The 18,956-nt window shown below is 44.3% G+C and overlaps 2 protein-coding genes across 5 annotated transcripts in view; one reads left to right on the forward strand and one right to left on the reverse strand.

Moving 5' to 3' along the window:
- Positions 1 to 18,956, reverse strand: part of FBXL13 (F-box and leucine rich repeat protein 13) — a 195,991-nt gene that overhangs the window by 66,357 nt on the left and 110,678 nt on the right. Inside the window, exon 12 of one of the 3 annotated variants that reach the window (XM_090041956.1) lies at positions 12,597 to 12,726. The exons of the other annotated variants lie outside the window; for them this stretch is intronic. Within the exon in view, the coding sequence (XP_089898082.1) occupies positions 12,597 to 12,726 (130 nt within the window). The remainder of the gene's footprint in view (positions 1 to 12,596; positions 12,727 to 18,956) is intronic. 3 annotated transcript variants of the gene reach the window in all.
- LRRC17 (leucine rich repeat containing 17) overlaps positions 12,499 to 18,956 on the forward strand; it is a 43,328-nt gene continuing 36,870 nt past the window's right edge. The window contains exons 1-2 of one of the 2 annotated variants that reach the window (XM_090041957.1): positions 12,613 to 12,656; positions 12,886 to 12,957. In XM_090041957.1, coding sequence (XP_089898083.1) covers positions 12,908 to 12,957 — 50 coding nt within the window. In that variant the 5' untranslated portion in view covers positions 12,613 to 12,656; positions 12,886 to 12,907. Of the gene's footprint in view, positions 12,657 to 12,885; positions 12,958 to 18,956 lie in introns of both variants that reach the window. The other variant, XM_090041958.1, reaches the window with a different exon arrangement.

An 18,956-nucleotide genomic window follows, 5' to 3' on the forward strand; every position in this document is an offset into this window, starting at 1 on the left:
AATTCCAGAATTTAGCTGTCAGCCACAGGGAAGTTTTCAGAGTGACTGTGCCTCAGTTATCCTAGCCCGACAGATCAGTCAGGCAACCAGGAAAGAACTTAGCAATGGTTAGTCTGAGACTCAGTGAATCATCTGCCATCTTTTGCATGAGTCTATCTGTGACAACTGGCCTAGGTGGAATCTATAAATGTGCTTGAGGAACAACAGTAGTTTTGGTCATCCACAGTATCTAAAACATCATTTCAAAACACTGCAAGAAGAGATGCATCGCTAACGGATGGATTTCCTCTCCATATCAGCAGAGAAAGGAGCCTCTTATAGCTTCTCTAAGCCTGACACCACTGAGGTTACTTTCTGCCACCTCTCTATTAGGAGATATTTAAGAAGAAATGTATTTTGCTTTAATAAGAATTTGCCCTACAATGTTTATGAAAGTGTTAAGATCTTCCAAGAAAGACTTTTGTATTACTTTTAGATAACTATTGAAAACAACACCCATTTGACTTGCTATTCCACCCCCAAAATAATTTCCTATAGATTCTAAAACAAGATCCTAGGATCCTAGGGCTAGAATGGACCTCATAAGGTCATCTAATCCAGCCCCCTACTCCAGGCAGGATCATTCCTGAATAAAGTATCTCAGCCAAGTGTCTGTTCCACCTGTTGCTTTGAAAATTTCCAGGGATGGTGATTCTACAGTTCCTCTACGTAGCCTGTTCTAATGCTTGACCACTCCCCTCACAGTGAGAAAATTCTTCCTAATCACCATTGTTCCTAGTCCTGTCCCCTATGGCCATCCTCTCTATAACTGGTCTCTAGGCATCTCAAGACCTCCTCGTTGTCAAATCCCCCTTCATTTTTCTCTTCTTCAGACTAAATAACCCTAGTTCTTTTAGCCTTTCCTCATAAGTCTTGCTTCTCAGGTCCTTAATCATTTTTGTCATTCTGTGCTGGACTCTTGCCAATCTTTAGAACTTGCTTCAGAGCTTGTAGTCAACACAAAGAATCCAAATGGCTCACTCCCCTCAGCTAGCTGGAGGACACTACCTGATTTAAGAAAATTAAAGATTGTAGAAGTTGCAATGGTAATCTGTTAACAGAGCCATGCATGGCTTTAACATGTATTTGGCAAGGTCTCACCCAGCCCTAACATCTATAAGAATGTCATTCCACTTATTGGTAATAATCAGTAATACTGTTTGCCTTTCTTGCAGACAGTATTTTGGTTTCTATCCTGTCTCTTTAAACTTTGAAAATGAAAGAAAACTTATTCTGTAGAACAGTTGGTTTGTATATTTTATTGTTTTGCATTATCCAATTGATTTCCAGGATTTTTTTATTAAGAAACAACAATATTAAACATTAAACAATAGAGCACTATTTCCCATCCCTCCCACCCCTCTCAAATCATTTCTCCAAATTATATATACAGACACCTTTACATTAGGAGAGTGGTCTCAAAAGGAACACAAAAAAAGGGACAAAATTACAAGTTTTAATTATAACAACAAATGACTGATTGCAGGTTGGTCACTCAGGGCCCCTCTACATGTGCAGGTAAAAGCACAATAGGAACTAACGTGCGATCCACATGTGCATGCCAGGAGGTGGGAATGCGCATTAGATCCCATCACACCTTATTGCTGATGTGGCAATCTCCCAGCCCTGGGGACTTCATGTACTCCTCATGGCTGGAAGATCACAGCACCAGCAATATCCCTGCCCTAGGGGTTTCACTGACCCCCAAGGCTGGGAGATGGTAGCACCGGCAATAAGGCGCTGTGGGATCTAATGCACGATCCCACGACCATGCCTCCTATTACACATGTGTAGCTCACACATTAGATCCCATCTTACCTTTACTTACATGTGTAGAGGGGCCCTGAGTGACCAATCTGCATCCAGCAACCTCCTGAGCATAGGAGATAGCATCAGCTGCATCTCCCAGCCCCAGGGACTCCATGCACCCCTAGGACTGGGAGATCACCTGCTGGGTCCCTGCAGCTGCTGGGACCTACCTGGGTCCTGGTAATAGGAGGCATGATGCAGGGACCCAGCATCCACAGCTGTGGGACTCTGGGTCTAGGGCTGAGTCCTCTCAGCTGTAGGACGCCCAGCCCCAACTGGTCATGGTTCATCCCTGTGGCTGCCAGCCCCATCAGCTGAGGGGGCTCCCAGCTGCAGTGGACCCTGCTACATGTGCAAATTAAAGCCGACCCCCTGCCTTGGCAGGAAAAAGTACTGGGGTCAAACGATCCCAGCAAGGTGTTCGTCTAAACCCCCTTTTAAAGACCCCCGGGGTAGGAGCCAGCACCACTTCTCTTGGAAGTTGGTTCCAGATCCTAGCCGCCCTGACAGCAAAGTAGTGCCTCCTGATGTCTAGCCTGAATCTACTCTCTGCCAGCTTGTGACCATTATTTCTAGTCATTCCTGGTAGTGCTCGGGAGAACACACTGGGACTCCCACAGTGCCTGCTGGTCCCCTCTGACTAGTTTGTAACAGGCCACTAGATCCCGCCTCAGCCTTCTCTTGTGGAAGCTGAACAGGTTCAGGTCCTGGAGCCTCTCCTCATAGGGCCTGCCCTGCTACCCCTGATCATGCGAGTGGCCCTCCTCTGGACCCTCTCCATGTTGTCCACATCCCTCCTGAAGTGGAGCGCCCAGAACTGGATGCAGTACTCCAGCTGCGGCCTGACCAGTGTCGTATAGAGGGGGAGGATCACCTCCTTGGACCTACTCGAGATGCATCTGTGGATGCATGACAAGGTACAGCTTGCCTTCCTGACTGCTTCCCCACACTGTCGGCCCATGTTCATTTTGGCATCAATGATGACTCCAAGATCCTTTTCTGCCTCTGCACTGCCGAGAAGGGAGTTCCCCAGCCTGTAGGTATGTTGCTGGTTCTTCCTCCCCAGGTGCAGTACCTTGCACTTGTCAGTGTTGAAACCCATCCTGTTCTCATCTCCCCACCTCTGTAACCTGTCTAGGTCCGACTGCAGCCTATTCCTCCCATCTAGCATGCCCACATCCCCCCACATCTTAGTGTCATCAGCAAATTTGAACTTTTTGGTGCTTTTTACCCCCTCATCCAAGTCACTGATGAAGATGTTGAACAGTGTGGGCCTGAGGACTGAGCCCTGGGGGACCCCACTGCCCACATCCCTCCAAGTCGAAAATGCTCCGTCCACCACCACTCTCTGGGTGCGGCCCTCCAGCCAGCTGGCGACCCATTTGACTGTGTAGGTGTTGGCATCACAGTCTCCTAGTTTTTTAATGAGAATGGGGTGAGAGACAGTGTCGAAGGCCTTCCAGAAAGACTACATCCACTGCTACCCCTGCATCTAAGGATTTTGTGACCTGGTCCTAGAAGGCCACCAGGTTGGTCTGACAGGACCTGTCTCTAATGAACCCATGGTGGTTGCCCCTAAGCATAAGCTCCCCCGCTTGGCCCCTCATGGACATATGCCAGGATAATTCTCTCAAAAAGCTTACCCAGGATCGAGGTAAGACTAACTGGCCTACAGTTTCTTGGGTCCTCCTTCCTCCCTTTTTTGAAGATGGGAACCACGCTGGCCCTCTTCCAGTCCTCTGGCAGCACACCAGAGCACCACGAGTGCTTGTACAGCCGTGCCAGGGGTCCCGCAATGACCTCAGCTAAGGCAAGTTCTTTCTTACCTCAGCTAAGGTAAGTTCTTTCTTTCATTAAGAGTAATTAACCTATGTGTACTTACTGTAAGTAGCTAACACTCAGTAATTAGACTAGGGGTCAGCAACATTTTCAGTCAGTGCTAAAAACCCGCCACAACATCTACTTACAAGATGTTGGCATGCCAGGGGCAGATGGCTGGGGAGCCAAGAGGGGCCTGATCCTTACTGGGGCAGTGCTGCCCCAGCCCCTTCCCTGCTGCCTGCCCTGAGGCATATGTGCAATGAGCTGGGCTAGGACTTTCCAAACCTCAGTGCAGCTACTTGCAGCCTCTGGGTTACCTGCCACAGCTGGCCTAGGCTCTGCGCAGGCCCCTACCACCCACCAAGGAGCCTGGACTGCTCCCAGAAGGCAGTGCAGAGGCTTCAAGCAGCTGCACTAGGAGCCATGGCCTGATTCATTGCTGGAGGCAGGTGCACAGGCACCTCGGGGAAGACAGCAGGGAAGGGGCCAGAGCTGCACTGCCACAAGAAAGACTGGGCCTGTCATGGCTCCCCCATCGTCCGGTCCAAGGGCTGATGTACCAAGCAAAATGTTTTCACATGCTGTGCTCCGGATTGCATGCTGGGGTTGCTGACCCTAGTATTAGACCAATACTTAAGCCCCTTGTTTAACTAGGGTCCAGAGTGAGGGGGAGTTTGCTAGGGAGTTTGCCTGGAAACTCTCTCACCTTCTTTCACTGTAAGTTTGGTGAGAGGAAGCAGGTTATCGGGGGAAAATAGCTTTTTAGGACCAAGGAGCAGTCAGTAGCCACCTTACAGAAGAATTTCCTTGGGGAGAGGGGCAAGAAGATGTAGGTGGTGGATTAAGAGACCTAGAGAAACGTTTGGAGGGTGTGGTACTGCCAGAGCCACTGCTAATGCCAGCTCTTACTCTGCTTGCATCTGTGAGGTGTCTGTTGAGGCAGGACTGCTCACTGTCGAGGCTTCCACCCTGGCCCTGGTTTGGCGCTGTGGAGACTGCAGCTTGCAGGTTCCTTCCAGTGACAAACAGGTGGGGGGCTGCTTGCTATTTGTGTTCCTCAGGGAAAAAGCAAAAGAGCTACAGGAGGTGGTGGTGAAGCTCCAAAGCATCATCTGCCATGAAGCCAGTGCTGATTCAATGCTGGAGGAGACCCCTAGGACTGTGAAGAAAGAACTATCAGAGTCAGCACTAGAGAAAAAAGAGGAAATGCATTCCCAGGAAGGTGGAAACTGGAAGCTTGTGACCTCTGGCAGCAAGCAGAAACATTTATTTCTACCCAAAGTGGTTTGGTTTGCCTGAAGAACAGATATGGACACCTAGCTACAGAAGAGGAGAAGGAGGAATACATTTGTTTGTGGAGGAGGCCAGGTCAGGCATCCCCAAGGTTGGGAGGATTGAGACCACTGCCACTAAGAGAAAGCAACAGGTGCTGGTGGTTGGAGACTCCCTTCTGTGTGGGACAGAGGCATCCATCTGTTGGCTTGACCTGTTGTCTCATGAGGTCCACTGCTTGCCCAGAGCCAGGACCCAAGATGGCATGGAAGAATTATGGAGACTCATCTGCTCCTTTGACTACTGCCCCATGCTGCTCATCCATGTGGGTATCTTAGGGACCCTAAGCAAATCAAAAGTGACAACAGAGGTCTGGGTGCAAGAGCAAAAGGGACAGCAGCTCAGGTGGTGTTCTCCATCCTTCTAGTCAAGGCAAAGGGCCTTGGCAGGAATAGACACATCCTGCATATCAATGCATGGCTGTGCAAATGGCATCACCAGCAGAGCTTTGGCTTCTTTGACCACACAGACAGGCTTGCTAACCTAGTGAGGAAAGCTTTAAGCTGGGTTTGCTGGGGGATAGAGACCAAAGCCCAGAGGTAAGTGAGGAAGTGGGTGGCCTGAAGGAAGCAAAAGCAGGAGAAGGCAACAGGGAAGGCTTTCTCATTCTTCCTGAGAAAGTAGGGCAATTGGCCATTACCTCAGGTGTCTGTAAATGAATGCATGGAGCCTGGGAAACAAACAGAAAGACTTGGAAATCGACCCAGTCATGGAACTAAGATGTGATTGGAATAACAGAGACTTGGTGGGATAGCTTGCATGACTGGAGTACTGTCATGGATGGGTATAAACTGTTCAGGAAGGAAGGGCATGGGAGAAGAGGAAGAGCTGTTCTTTATGTAAAAGAGCTACATGATTCCTGAGAGCTCCAGTATAAACCTGGAGATAGGCCTGCTGAACGCAGGGGAGAGCAACAAGAGTGATGTTGTGGTGAGGCTTTGCTATAGACCACTTGACCAGGTAGATGTGGTGGATGAGGCTTTATTCAAACAGCTAGCAAAAGTTTCCCAATCACAAGCTCTGGTTCTTACAGGGGCTTCAATCACTTCATCTGCTGGGAAAACAATACAGCAGTGCACAGGTAATCCAGGAAGTTTTGGAGAGTGTTGGGGACAACTTCCTAGTACAAGTGCTGGAGAGGCCAACTTGGGGTTGTGCTCTTCTTCACCTGCTGCTTACAATCAGGGAAGAATTAGTGGGGAATACAGAAGTGGATAGCAACTTGAGAATCAGCAACCACAAGATGATTGAGTTCAGGATCCTAAGGAAAGGAAGGAAGCAAGAAGAACAGCAGAGTAAGAAGCCTGGACTTCAGGAAAGCATACTTCAGCTCATTCAGGGAAACTGATGGGCAGGATCCCCTGGAAGGCCAGTTTGAGGGGGAAAAGAGTCCACGAGAGCTGACTGTACTTCAATTAAACCTTACTAAGAGTGCAGGAATGAACCATCCTGAGGCACAAGAAAACTAATAAGTATGGCAGAAGACCAGCTTGGCTTGGTGGGGAATTTTTCAGTGAGCTAAAATACAAAAATGAAGCTTACAAGAAGTGGAAACTTGGATAAATGACGAGATAGGAGTACAGGAGTATTGGTGAGCCATACAAGGTTGAAATCAGGAAGGCCAAAGCACATTTTGAGTTGCAGCAAGGGATGTGAAAGGTAACAAGAAGAGTTTCTACAAGTATGTCAGTTAGAAGAGGAAGATCAGGGAAGATGCAAGTCCCTTACTTAATGGGGGAGGCAACCTAGTGACAGATGATGTGGAAAAGGCTGAAATACTCAATGCCTTTTTATACCTCGGTCTTCACAAGCAAGGTCAACTCCCAAACTAAATCACGTAGCAGCACAGTTTGGGGAGGAGGTGAAAAGCTGGAAGTGGCCGAAGAACAAGTTTGGGACTATTTAGAAAAGCTGCACAGACGTGACACACCCGTGGGTGCTGAGGTAGTTGGCCTATGTGATTGCAGAGGCACTGGCCATTAATTTTGAAAACTCGTGGTTCCAGATTATTACAAAAGGGCCAATATAGTTGTCTATCTTTTAGAAAGGGAAGAAGGAGGATTCAGGGAACTACAGACCTTCCAGCTTTACTTCAGTCCCTGGAAAATTCATGGAGCAGGTCCTCAAGGAATCCATTTCTAAGCATGTGTGGAGAAGGTGATTAGGAATAGTCAGCATGGATCCACCAAGGCCAAGTCATGCTTGATCAACCTGATTTCTACGATGAGATAACTGGCCCTGTGGATATGGGTAGAGCAGTGGATGGCTTGACTTTAGCAAGGCTTCTGATATGGTCTCCCACAATATTCTTGCAAGCAAGCTAAGGAACTAAGGGTTGAATGAATGAACTGCAATGTAAATGGAAAACTGGTTGGATCATTGGCTCAAAGGGTAGCAATCAATGACTCAATGAATAGGTGGCAGCTGGTATCAAGTGGAGTGCCCTGCAGGTTGGTTCTAGGGTCTGCTTGTTCAATATGTTTATCAACCTCCTGGAAGATGGGATGGACAGTGCCCTCAGCAACTCTGTAGGTGACACCAAGCTGGGGGGAGTAGTAGATACACTGGAGGGTAGGGTTAGGATTCAGAGAGACCTCAACAAATTGAAGGACTGGACCGAAAAAAAAAAAATTTCATGAGGTTCAATAAGGAGAGTGCAAAATCCTGCACTTAGGATGGAACAATCCCAAGCACTGGTACAGGCTGGGACTGACTGGCTAAGCAGCAGCTCTACAGAAAAGGACCAGGGGATTATAGTAGACAATAAATTGGATATAAGTGAACAGCGTGCCCTTGTTGCCAAGCAGGCTAACAGCATACTGGGCTGCATTGATAGGAGCATTGCCAACAGATCGAGGGAAGTCAGTCATGGGAAAAGTTTAAGAAAAATGTAATTAGCTAAAGTTAAAGGTAAGCAGCCTTTAAAATTAACTTGAGTTAAAAGTTAAATATTTCCACTTTCAACTAGTTAAAAGGTAAGTTAAAAAGAAAAAAACTAGTTAAAAGTTAAGCTGATTCGCAAGAAATACATGAAACACGGTGGTTGCCTCTTAGCATAATTTTTCATTTTCAAATACAATTAATAGGTTTCCTTTCCATAAACCCACAAAAGCACACTCATTTGCTCGGAACTCACCCTGCTATACCTATAAACAATGCTATACTTGTCATACAGTTTTCAGAATAACAATATACCAATACCTATGTAATGTTAGATCCTTCTCACCCTCACCAGGTGAAGTACTTTGTAAAAGTCAGTGCACCATATAGGTATACCAGACTAACGGAAAGGAGATATTCATAGCCAGGTGACAAATGAAAGCTGTTTCCACAGAAAACCTCTGTTGTTACAATTTTAAATGCTCAAAAGGTAACAAAAGGGTATGAAATACATCTGAATTAGAAATAATAAAAGTGTCTGAAAATCAAAATTAGACTGAAATGAGAAAATCAGTTTAAATGAGAAAAAGAACATTCAGTTGCATAGCAGAAACTGTTTAAACATGCTTATTGAACTTCAGCAAAAGCTGCATTTCAAAATTTACATCTGACAATTGTCGTGTTCTATCTTGCAAAACTAAGCCCTCACTACTGAACAATTGCTCTACACGGGCAGATGAGGGAAAGCTTGTGTTATAACAGATTAATAGTTTTTCCATAATAGGTGACATCTCAGATAAGTTTCTCACAGATGAGAAGTAATGCTCAACTCAGGGACAATGTGTAGGGGGTGCACGCAGGTGCACGTGTACCCCCTGCAAAAAGGCACCGCTGAGACTGCTGGCAGCACCTGTGGGCAGTCACCAATCACCACCCCATCGCCAGCACTGCCAACGGCGCTTGTGGGTGGTCACAGACCCCTGGTCAGTGCTCGCCATCCTTCCCCCCCTCCTCCCCCACCACCAACAGTGCTTGCAGCTGGGAGGTCCCCGCTCAATGCTGGCACAGCCATGCTCCTCCCCCCCCAGGTGCTGTGAGCACACACCATTCATGGCTCAACTTCTTGGGCCCTGGTTTGGATCTTCATTAAAATCTAAAAAGTTATCATCTGCTTCACTCTCACTACTTGCTCCCACTCTTACTCTTGCTTGTCCTTGTTCCCTCTCCCGCAGCCCACTGGCTGCCCTGTTGACTTTTGGAAATGCACAGAAAATGCTAGCATGAACTAAGGAACTCTGGGACTTGTAGTTCTTAAGAGACCATATCGCATAGGAAGGCACACTACTCTCTGTCTCTCAAACAAGAAGTCCTAGAGTTTCAATAAAGAAATATCGTTCCATGCAAGTCCTAGAGAGTGGCTGTCAGGAAAAACTCTAGGAAAGCCAGATTTCAATTTTTTTTAACTTTTAACTTATACTTTAAAAAGTTAAAGTTAACCTTTTCTTTAACTAGCTAAAGTTAAAAGTTGACAGCTGAAAAATTTAACTAAATAACGTTAAAAGTTAGCCATTTCTTTAACTTTTTAACTAGTTAATTAACTAGTTAATTCCCATGACTGAGGGAAGTGATTATTCCCCTTTATTTGGCACAAATGAGGCCACACCTGGAGTACTGTCTCCAGTTTTGGGCCCCTCACTACAGAAAGTATGTGGAAAAATAATAATAAAGGCCAGCAGAGGGCAACAAAAATGGTTAGGGGGATGGGGAACATGACTGATGAGGAGAGGCTGAAGAAACTGGGCTTATTTAGTCTGAAGAAGACTGAGAGGGAATTTAATAACAGCCTTCAACTACCTGAAAGATGATTACAAAGAGGATGGTTCAGTGTTCTCAGTGGTGACAGATGACAGAATAAGGAGCAGTGGTCCAAAGTTGCACCAAGGGAAGTTTAGGTTAGGTATTAGGAAAAACCCTCAGTAGGAGGGTAGTAAATGACTGGAACAGGTTACCCAGAGAGGTTGTGAAATCTTCATCCTTGAAGGTTTTTAAGACCCACTTACACCAAGTCTTGGCTGGGATGATATGGTTGGGGATTGTCCTGCCTTAAGCAGGGGGTTGGACTAGATAACCTCCTGAGGTCCCTTCCAACCTTAATCTTGTATAATTCTATGAGTTTATGATAAAATAAAACAATTTGAATATTGCTTACAGACAAGCAAACTAAATTCAGCAACTAAAGATTCAGCAAATTATCTGTGGTGGTTCCTGAAGCACTAGTCCTGAAATATCTGAGCTCTGCAGCTGCAACACTTATTTTTTTCAACAAAAACAGGGTTCATAAAGAATTCTGAAATCCCATTATACGAAGCGTTCTTATCGAGGTGATACTACTTGTATCAATGTAAAACTTGACTCAAAAAGTTCTCTTCTCAAACTCAAACAAAAAAATACTTGGGCTGATGTCACATGTAGCAAGCCCACATCCCCTCAGGAGGTCCCTTATGCTGACAAGTGAGAAAAAAAAGAGGAAATAAAGAATACTCTATATCAGTGGTGCTCAGCCTATGTCCCATGGGCTAAATCTGGCCCCTGAAGTGATCAGATCTCCAACCCCTGACATAAGTGATCAGCAGCAAGCAGCTCAGCCTAGCGTGTCCCCTTTCCTGTCCTGTGCCATATGGCTGATCCTTTGCACAGCCTTTTCTGTTCTTTCCCTCTCTTCCCCCCTTCCCCCCACACTAGACAGCTTATTTCCAGTAAATAGTGCCTGTCTTCTTCCCACCTATCACTGGCAGCCACTTCCCTCCTCCTCCTCTTCCTTCTCCCCTCCCCTACTGGAGGGGCATGGTGACTCCAGGTGCAGCTCATTTGCAAGTACTTGGCCTGCTGAAATAAAAGGTTGAATACCATTTTTCTGTACCATATTTAGAGAAATACAACATACATCTTTCCCCCAAAATTCAGCTGCTGGAAACTGGGGTGCACATTTTAAAGAAGGAAACATGGGGATCAGAGGAATTAGTACTGTGGGAGCTGAACTGCCTAGCTCCTCTTCTTAAGCTAGGTGGGCAGCCAGCAGCACCTGCCACGTCAGCTGAGCACCCACCCATTTCAAGAAAAGGAGTCAGGCAGTTTGACTCAGCCAGCAGCACCTGCCGAGTCAGCTGAGGGGCCAATGAGGTTTTTATTACATCAGCATTGATATTTGATCATCTTTATATTCTATACCATTTCTTAAGTGCTCACTTATGCCAACTAAGTACAAGCTATTGGTGAGTCAGTATGAAGTTCCAAGTTGTGTCCCTGGGAGCAGCACTGCATCTCAGATCTCTGATTTACTCACTTCTTTCACCTTAGAAGGGAAGAATAGGGTGATTTTCTTGTTATGAATAGAAATTGTCCTTCTCTCCATACTATTAAACCATGCCTTCTGGAGATGGAACAATGCATCTAATGAATGAGAACGTCTTGACTCTGCAATGCCTAGCAGTGGTTCTTAAACAGCATCCTGAGGTCCCTCCAGATATTTTGAAGGTTGCCTCAAGTTGTGAGGAGGTAAGCAGGTAAGTGCAGGCTCAGGCTTGTCCATGCCTGCCTGATCCCCCACCCTCATTGCCTGGCCCCTCTGCTAGGGGCTGACCACTGTAATATATAAATTAGTTTTTGAAATGAGGTGCCACTCAATTCACAAAAGTTATAGAGGGATGCTTCAAGTCCAATGAGGCTGGGAACCGCTGACGTGGTGAAAGGTATTTTCAATAAGTGTCCAGAGATGGATATTCTCCAACTCTTGTAAAGTTTTCATTGCCTCCTTTGCAGCCCTAATTTCAAATTATACATCAAGTCCGTGTACACTTTCAATAACTAAGTATAATTCTCAAAGACAAAGTATAAACTGACAATAAAGTCTAGCTTAATACTTTTGTCCAATTGTGTTGACTTCATCCCTGACCATGAGATAGGGTTTGTTTACATGATAAAATACTCCAGTAGATTTCTCCAGTCCCAACCCCCTTGTCTTTTCACATGCACTTTTATCACAGTTTAAGTGGGAGTTTATGTGGAAGCTCTTTGTCGAACAACTAGCAGCATACGAATGCTCTACATTCCAGTACTTACGCTGGGTGGGGGGCGTTTAAAGAGATCCTTCAGCGTATAGTTGAAAGTCTTTGAAATACTCAATATTTGGTGCTAAAATTTCATTTTTCAGAAGAATTTTAATGGAAAACTAAAATATACAAATATTGGCCAATTTAGATTGTAGTATTACACAATATTTTAGATTGCATTTGAAACTACTCTCACGTAGTATTAGAAAGTTCACTGGTGAGTTGTTTTCCTTTTCAGGAAATCCTATACAAGTTTTGCCACAAAGGCTTTTATTTGTTAATATCTTAGAAGAAAACGTAGTTTCCAGTCTCTGGACTTGAAGTTACGTACAAAAACACACAATAGAAAAATTAGTCTATTTTAAGGCTACAAAAGTAATGCTGGCTCCTTATGCAATAAGTACTGGTTGTTTATAGATCTGACAGGCTGTTGGCAGCAAGCCAACAGCATATAGTGCTATTCCTCAGGAAAATCTAAGCAGCTGTGGTCATGTAATTTAAAACCTCTAGAAAGTTTGCTGCAGCGCTTGTAGTACTTCAGGGTGCAGCCAGTTATCTAAAGGATTCCCTTCCTCACAGCATGAAAGACAGAAATGAAATGCAAACCTGAATGCAACCTGAAAGGTCCAAATAGATGAGTTTGTGACATCCTTTCCCGGAGCCCAGGTACTGTAAACCTTTGTCTGTGAATTTTCTGCAGTAAGCTAAACTCAAATGCTGTAAATTGGAGAAGTTCCTTTACAAAAAAGGAGGAAAAAAACTACTGTTAATTAGCATGTTATAAAACATCACTGCAATCAGATATTATATTGCAGATACCATAGCTAAAATCTATATAAAAATACCATAGAGAAGTGTTGCAGGGTCTTAACTGACATTTTTTTCTTGTTTGAAGTTTAAGAGACTAGTGTTTCCTGATGCACTTCTCTGAAAAAAACCCCCTGCAAATTGAGAGACTGGTACTAAGGTATATAATCTTTAATCATATGCAAATAAATATATGTTTACAGAAGCCTAATTACACAGGAATACATTTTTAGACTGTATGTGTGTGTGTGTGTTAGAAGCTACAGACTTTTAAAAGCAAACTTGCTGAACTTACTCTGCTGTTGATTTTACAAACTGTGCCTGTTGGAACTGAAAACCAGGTTTCTATCAAAGGACTTCTATTAGAAGCATACAGGAATTAAAACATACTGTTAAACCTTCTCTGGTCATGTTATTGTTTCCATTAACAGGTTTTAAAGCATGCTAGACAAATTGAAAGTGGAAACAGATACAAAATTGATGCAAATGTATCAAAGCATTCACCCTTTTTTGCATAAAGTTTAAAATCAGTTGTATTTAGAAAACAGTTCATTATTTACACCCAATGTTAGATAAAGGAAGAATGGCAAACTGCTAAATGGAAATTTTAACCAAATTGTTACAATCTACATTTTATATTAAGTTTTTTTGCATGTAAATTTAGGTATATGAAATACTGAAGACTACTAATGTTATTGAACTAAATTTCCAACTAAGATAAAAGTACTGCAATACCACAGTTACCAGAAATGAAAGCTTGCAGAAAATCAGAACGTGCAATTAGGATTAGAACATACTGCTCAGTAAGAAATTTAGATCTAAGAACATTTTGGGGCCAGTTTTGCAAGTCAGCAAAAACTAGACATTTTGAAGGGAGGCAGAAACACCCACTTATGGAGCTGGCTACTTAAGGACTGGCACATGTTGTGGGAATTGTCTGTATGATTTGAACTTACATTGGAGACCCACAGTGTTAAATCAAATTGAGCAAATGAACAGACATAGGAAGTTTGAAGAGTAGCAGAGACAAGGGCAATATCATTGCTTAAAAATATTGAATTAATGCTAAAATTAAATTCTTGGTTAAAACAAGAAGGCAAATTAAGCAATCCAAAATAGATATAAGAAAATTAAATGCTGAGATTTTTAAACAAGAAAGTGTTTCTATATTAAATATAGAAATAGGTAGATATTGCCAAATCCCTTTTTGGTGTTCCAGGTTTTTCTGCATTTTTTGGAGTAGTCTGCAATAATGAGTAGAGTCTAGATATGCTCAGCCCTATTTATCTATTTCTCATAGGGCATGCACTGGGCACAGTTCCTAAAAATAAGATTGCAATAAGAGAAATTTTTGAAGTCTTACAGTTTTAATGGACTGAAAGTTCTCTGAAAACAAAGGGAAAGCTTCTTTTTCAATTTTTTATGCAGACTGTGAATCAATATCTTATACTACAAGATCAACACTTCTTGCAGGTACTCCAACTTTCCTGAGTTACTGCACTTTCTCCATCTACCTCTACTTTTATGATCTGTGAGTTTCTATATATATTGTCTTTTGCTATTTTAAAAGTAGCAGCTTTCTTAAAAGAAAACATTAAACCACACATACATCTAAAGCTTCAGACAGATAGCTTTAAATCCTTGTTCTTTTTTATAGCTAAATCTGGCATAAATCCTACAATCTTGGCTTTTGTGACTCATATTCCATTATTTGGCATCAAGAACCTAAAGAATATATGTTTTAAAGCAATATGACAGAATTATCTTCTCATAGTTATTCTTAATAGACAGGCTTCAAGTATGCTACTAAACGGTACTGTAACTTAATCGGAGAAAAACTATCAAGTGGATATTCATTCATACTCACTCATATTAACTGTATACCACAGAGAATGAAATTTTGTTATGTAATGAAGCAGTGGAAGAACAACATGTGGCAAGGCACCTGCAGCCCTCTCTTTCAGAGCAATCACCCCTTCAGCCACTCACTACACCTTGATGTCTTACTTTGATATGAGGCAGGCTACCCCAGGGCTTCCCAAATTGCTCTCAAATGACCACCAGGTGCCAGTGGTCCCTGCCTTATGGGCTTATTGCATGGCTCCACTCTTTTCCTACACCATTCCCTATGCCTCACAAATGGCATCCTCCTTGATGTTCTCTTTCACTTAGTCCCTCTTCTGGGGTTCCTGGACCCTCACTGGTCCCACACTCTCAGCCCCTCAATCTGGGCTCCAGACCTCTCTCTGGGTCCATAGGAATCTCCTCCTCCCCTTATGTTCCTTCCCAACCCTCCATGTTGACCTTCTGGAGGTGCACCTATCCTGCTGAGGTGGTGTTCTTGCAGCAGGCTCCAACATGTTACTGCTGGCTTATCTCAGGGCCTGGGCTTATACCTGTGTTAAGCCTAACCTGCCTCCTGAGTCAGATGACTCCCAATTAGCCCTGGCCCCCACCTGCCAGTGGCTTCATAGGCTGCCTGACCTCTTAAAGTGGCAGGCACCCCAAGTGCCCTGCCACCCAGCATCTGAAATGGTCTACCAGCTTTCAGTTCACCAAGACTGCAGCTCCCTTGGATGGGTATTCCAATAATGAAACTTTATAAGGAGCAGCAAGATGTATGTAAAGCATTTCAAAGTACATATACTGCTGTCTCTCACAGCTTTTGTATTCATTACTTTGTCTCAGAGAACAATATAGTATCTGTTGTGAACTGCCTTTTTTAATATGCCTACAAATACTTCCCAATTAGGTTTATCATCAAAAGCCTCACAATATGGTAGTTCCCTGCTAATCTCAGGAAAAAATATGGTAACTTTTGTGCCCATACATCATCGGAAAAAGACTGTTGGATGCCATGTTTCATTCAGGTAGCATTTATGAAAAAAAATCTTGTAAGCAAATAGGGAGTAAACTATTATTGAAACTCTGGTATTTTAACTTTGAGTAATCTACCAAACTGGAGTACTCACTCCTGGGTAGGTCCTACCCACAAATCAACAGAAGCAGCTGACTCTGATTTTTTTTAGTGGCAACAGGAAACTAAAATAATCATACTAATAAAGGCTGGCAGATACTCTAAAAGAGCTATTCCAAAGTTAAACACAAAGAAACTAAAACTCAAAAAAAGGCTACACATGTGCCAACTTGCAGAAACCACAGAATTCTCTCACAGAAAGAATACTGATGCAGTAGGTCAAGGTGGGAATCTGCAGATGGAAAGCTTCTATTGGCAAAAGAGAAGCTGACACTGGACTGGTACAACTAGGGCATCATTCTGGTGCAGAGCAAATCCACAAGCCCAAAAGGTAAGATACAAACCACCAAGGGTGTGTCGGGGTGGGGGATAGAGGGGGTGTTAAAACCTTCCTAAGAGGCACTGGATGTTGGCTACAGCCAAAGCTGGGGGACTTTGACTGGAGTGTGCCAATGTTCCTGCTGGAACCAAAGCTGGAGGTTTCTGGTTAAAGGGTCTTGTCCCTCCACTCACAGTCAGACTGATCACTTTATTTGGAGCCAGGAAATAATTTTACACCATAGTTGGATTGGTATGGACTGTGAGGGTTTTTACCTTCCTCTGTAGTGGGGGACATGGTCCTACCCAGGATCATTTCAGTATATATTGACATCATTTCATAGAAGCAGGATATTGGCTGCCATCGTTCCCCTGCTTTATCTGTGGCAGGTTAGGATATTAGGTCCATGGTGTTTCAGGGTTCACAATAGTCTTATACAGAGTTTAGATTATGGTTTGTATGGGATAGGATAGGGATGATCCTGTGTCAGGCAGGGTGTTGAGCTAGGCGGCTTCTGGAGGTCATTTCTAGCCCTACTATTCTATGATTCTATGAAGGAAAACAGGCTCCAAGAATCTGTGGAGCAACTGCAAAGCAGAGAGAGAAGCACAGAGTGTTGACAGACGTGACAGTTTGTCGCATGATCAGCCACTGAAAGCACTCTACAGCTACGCACTGACAGAAGTGCACAACTGCAGGGCACTTAAAAAATGCTTGAACAGGTGGCAGTCTATCAGTGTGGCTGGGAGCAGGGCTCAGCTGATGCAGCCAAGTGCTGTTCCCTGCGCTGTCTTTGGAATGAGAGGTGGGGAAGGGAATGGAACAAGCTCATTCTGGGGGCTGCCCAGCTCAACTCCCAATCCCTGGGACCCAACGGCAAATGTCTGTTGGGTCCCAGGGGCAGCTGAAACTCATGGTGCTTCCTGCAAAGTGCCATGATTTACACCAGTAAATCTGCATATCTGTCAGTGCCCAGAAAGAGATAGAATGTAACTGCCTCCGAGGAAAGAAACAGGTTAACTGTGATGTCTGATGGCCTATTCCAAGAATATCTCTGGTTTCTTTTCTTCTTTTTATAAGTGAACTCCAGCCTGGTGGATGAATACATATCATTCACAACAGGAAAGACCATTTACCTATAACCTTAATATATTTTTTAACTGGTTAGTGTGTAGTTATTGCCTCTAGTGATTTAATCTTTCAAGAAACCCTTTGGCAGCCACATTCTTTTGCAGTCCTCCAAGTAGTACTTGACTTAGTTGATAGGTCTACCCACTACTCTTCTATTTGCATATTTCTTATTTTGCCACACCTCAAAGTATCATTTCCATATGTCTCAAGATGACTGTTGTAGAAAAACTAGACCCAGAACTGGTTGAAGAGATCAGTGGAATTTTGCATGCTTTTTAAGTAGCTTTTTGCTAGATTCAAGTCACAAGTCAAAAAACCCCTCCTAATACACTTTTTAAAGGATGTTATTAACAACTTTAAAGTGGACAGCTACAAGGGAAGTCCTTCCTTATTGACTGTGTTGAGGAAATAAGGGCCACATTTTTTAAGAATAGGTCATCATTCCATTCTAAAACTACTATGTCAAGTTTCTATATCACTGCTGAGTGGACATGACTGCCTCCAGAACATTCAAAACAATTAAGTCATTCAAATGTATCGCTAATGTGCAGGGATCCGGGTTTTCCATTTGCCATGGAAAAATGTGGATTTTCTCCTTGAGGGATCTAGGACAGAAGTTCAATAAACTGGTTTAATTTAAATCAGTTAAGTCTAATACTATATCTGATTCTATATCCAGTTTATCTTAAATCAGTTTCAGCCACTTTGAAAGCAGTTTACGTGGACTGAACTTCTGTTATGTTATAGACTTGAACTGCTTTCCGATCACTTATACCAGTCTATGTGTAATTTCTGTTCCTAACCTAAAGTAGAAAATCATGGCTTTGCTCCTGACACAATATAGACTTAAATTATGGCTTTTCTCCTTTAAAGGAGAAAAATGTGGGAGTATCGTGACGGAGCACCTTTGCAGGTACTCGCCACTTGAGGGCTCTCACAGGCTAAAAGGGGAGCCTGTTTTGGAGAAGCAGCAGGGGAAACCTTCCCCTGGTACCACTTAAAGGGGGAAGATGGGTGGCAGGTCACTGTGGGTGACTGCCACTTTAAGACCAGAGCCAAGCAGCCAGCAGGTGCTTGATTCAGGCAGCCATTTTAGATCCCTGGCTGCCTATATAAACACCTCAGTTCCCTGTTGGCTGGCAGATAGCAACATTGCATGGCTGTGAGGATCCATAGCATCCTGGAGGTAAAGCCAGGAACTGTAGGGGATAGATTGGAGGCTCCTGGTCCTGGGCATGACCTAAAACTTCACCCTGCTGGGAATGGGTGGGCTGGTGGGGCTCTCGGTGGTGCAAGAACCCCCAGGCCAGTTACCACTCCAGTGAAAGACAGGTAGGGGTGCCTTAACCCTAGCCCTCACCCTTGGGTGGGTTTAGGTAACACTGGAAGCAGTTGGGGCCAGGCATGGCTACAGCCACCTGAGCCCTGTGAGATGCAAGATCCCGAGAAGGGAGTGTGGTGCCAGGCACAGCTGCGGCCACCTGAGCCCTGTTAGGGTGCAAGCCCCAAGAGGGAAAGCTGGAGCCAGGCATGGCTGTGGCCACCTAAGCCCTGTGGGGTACAAGACCCCAAGGAAGATGCTGAGGAGGGAATGCGGGCAAGGCATGGCTGCGCCCACCTCAGCCCACCAGGGAGAGAAGCCCCGTGGCCCTGAGTGAGGGGGGTAGGGATGAGTAGCCCTGAGTGAATGGGGCGGTGTGGAACCCCAGAGAGGGGTGGAGATGGGGAGCCC

Source organism: Crocodylus siamensis, chromosome 4, assembly GCF_052110815.1.
Source record: "Crocodylus siamensis isolate JL-2025a chromosome 4, ASM5211081v1, whole genome shotgun sequence".
Taxonomy (NCBI): domain Eukaryota; kingdom Metazoa; phylum Chordata; order Crocodylia; family Crocodylidae; genus Crocodylus; species Crocodylus siamensis.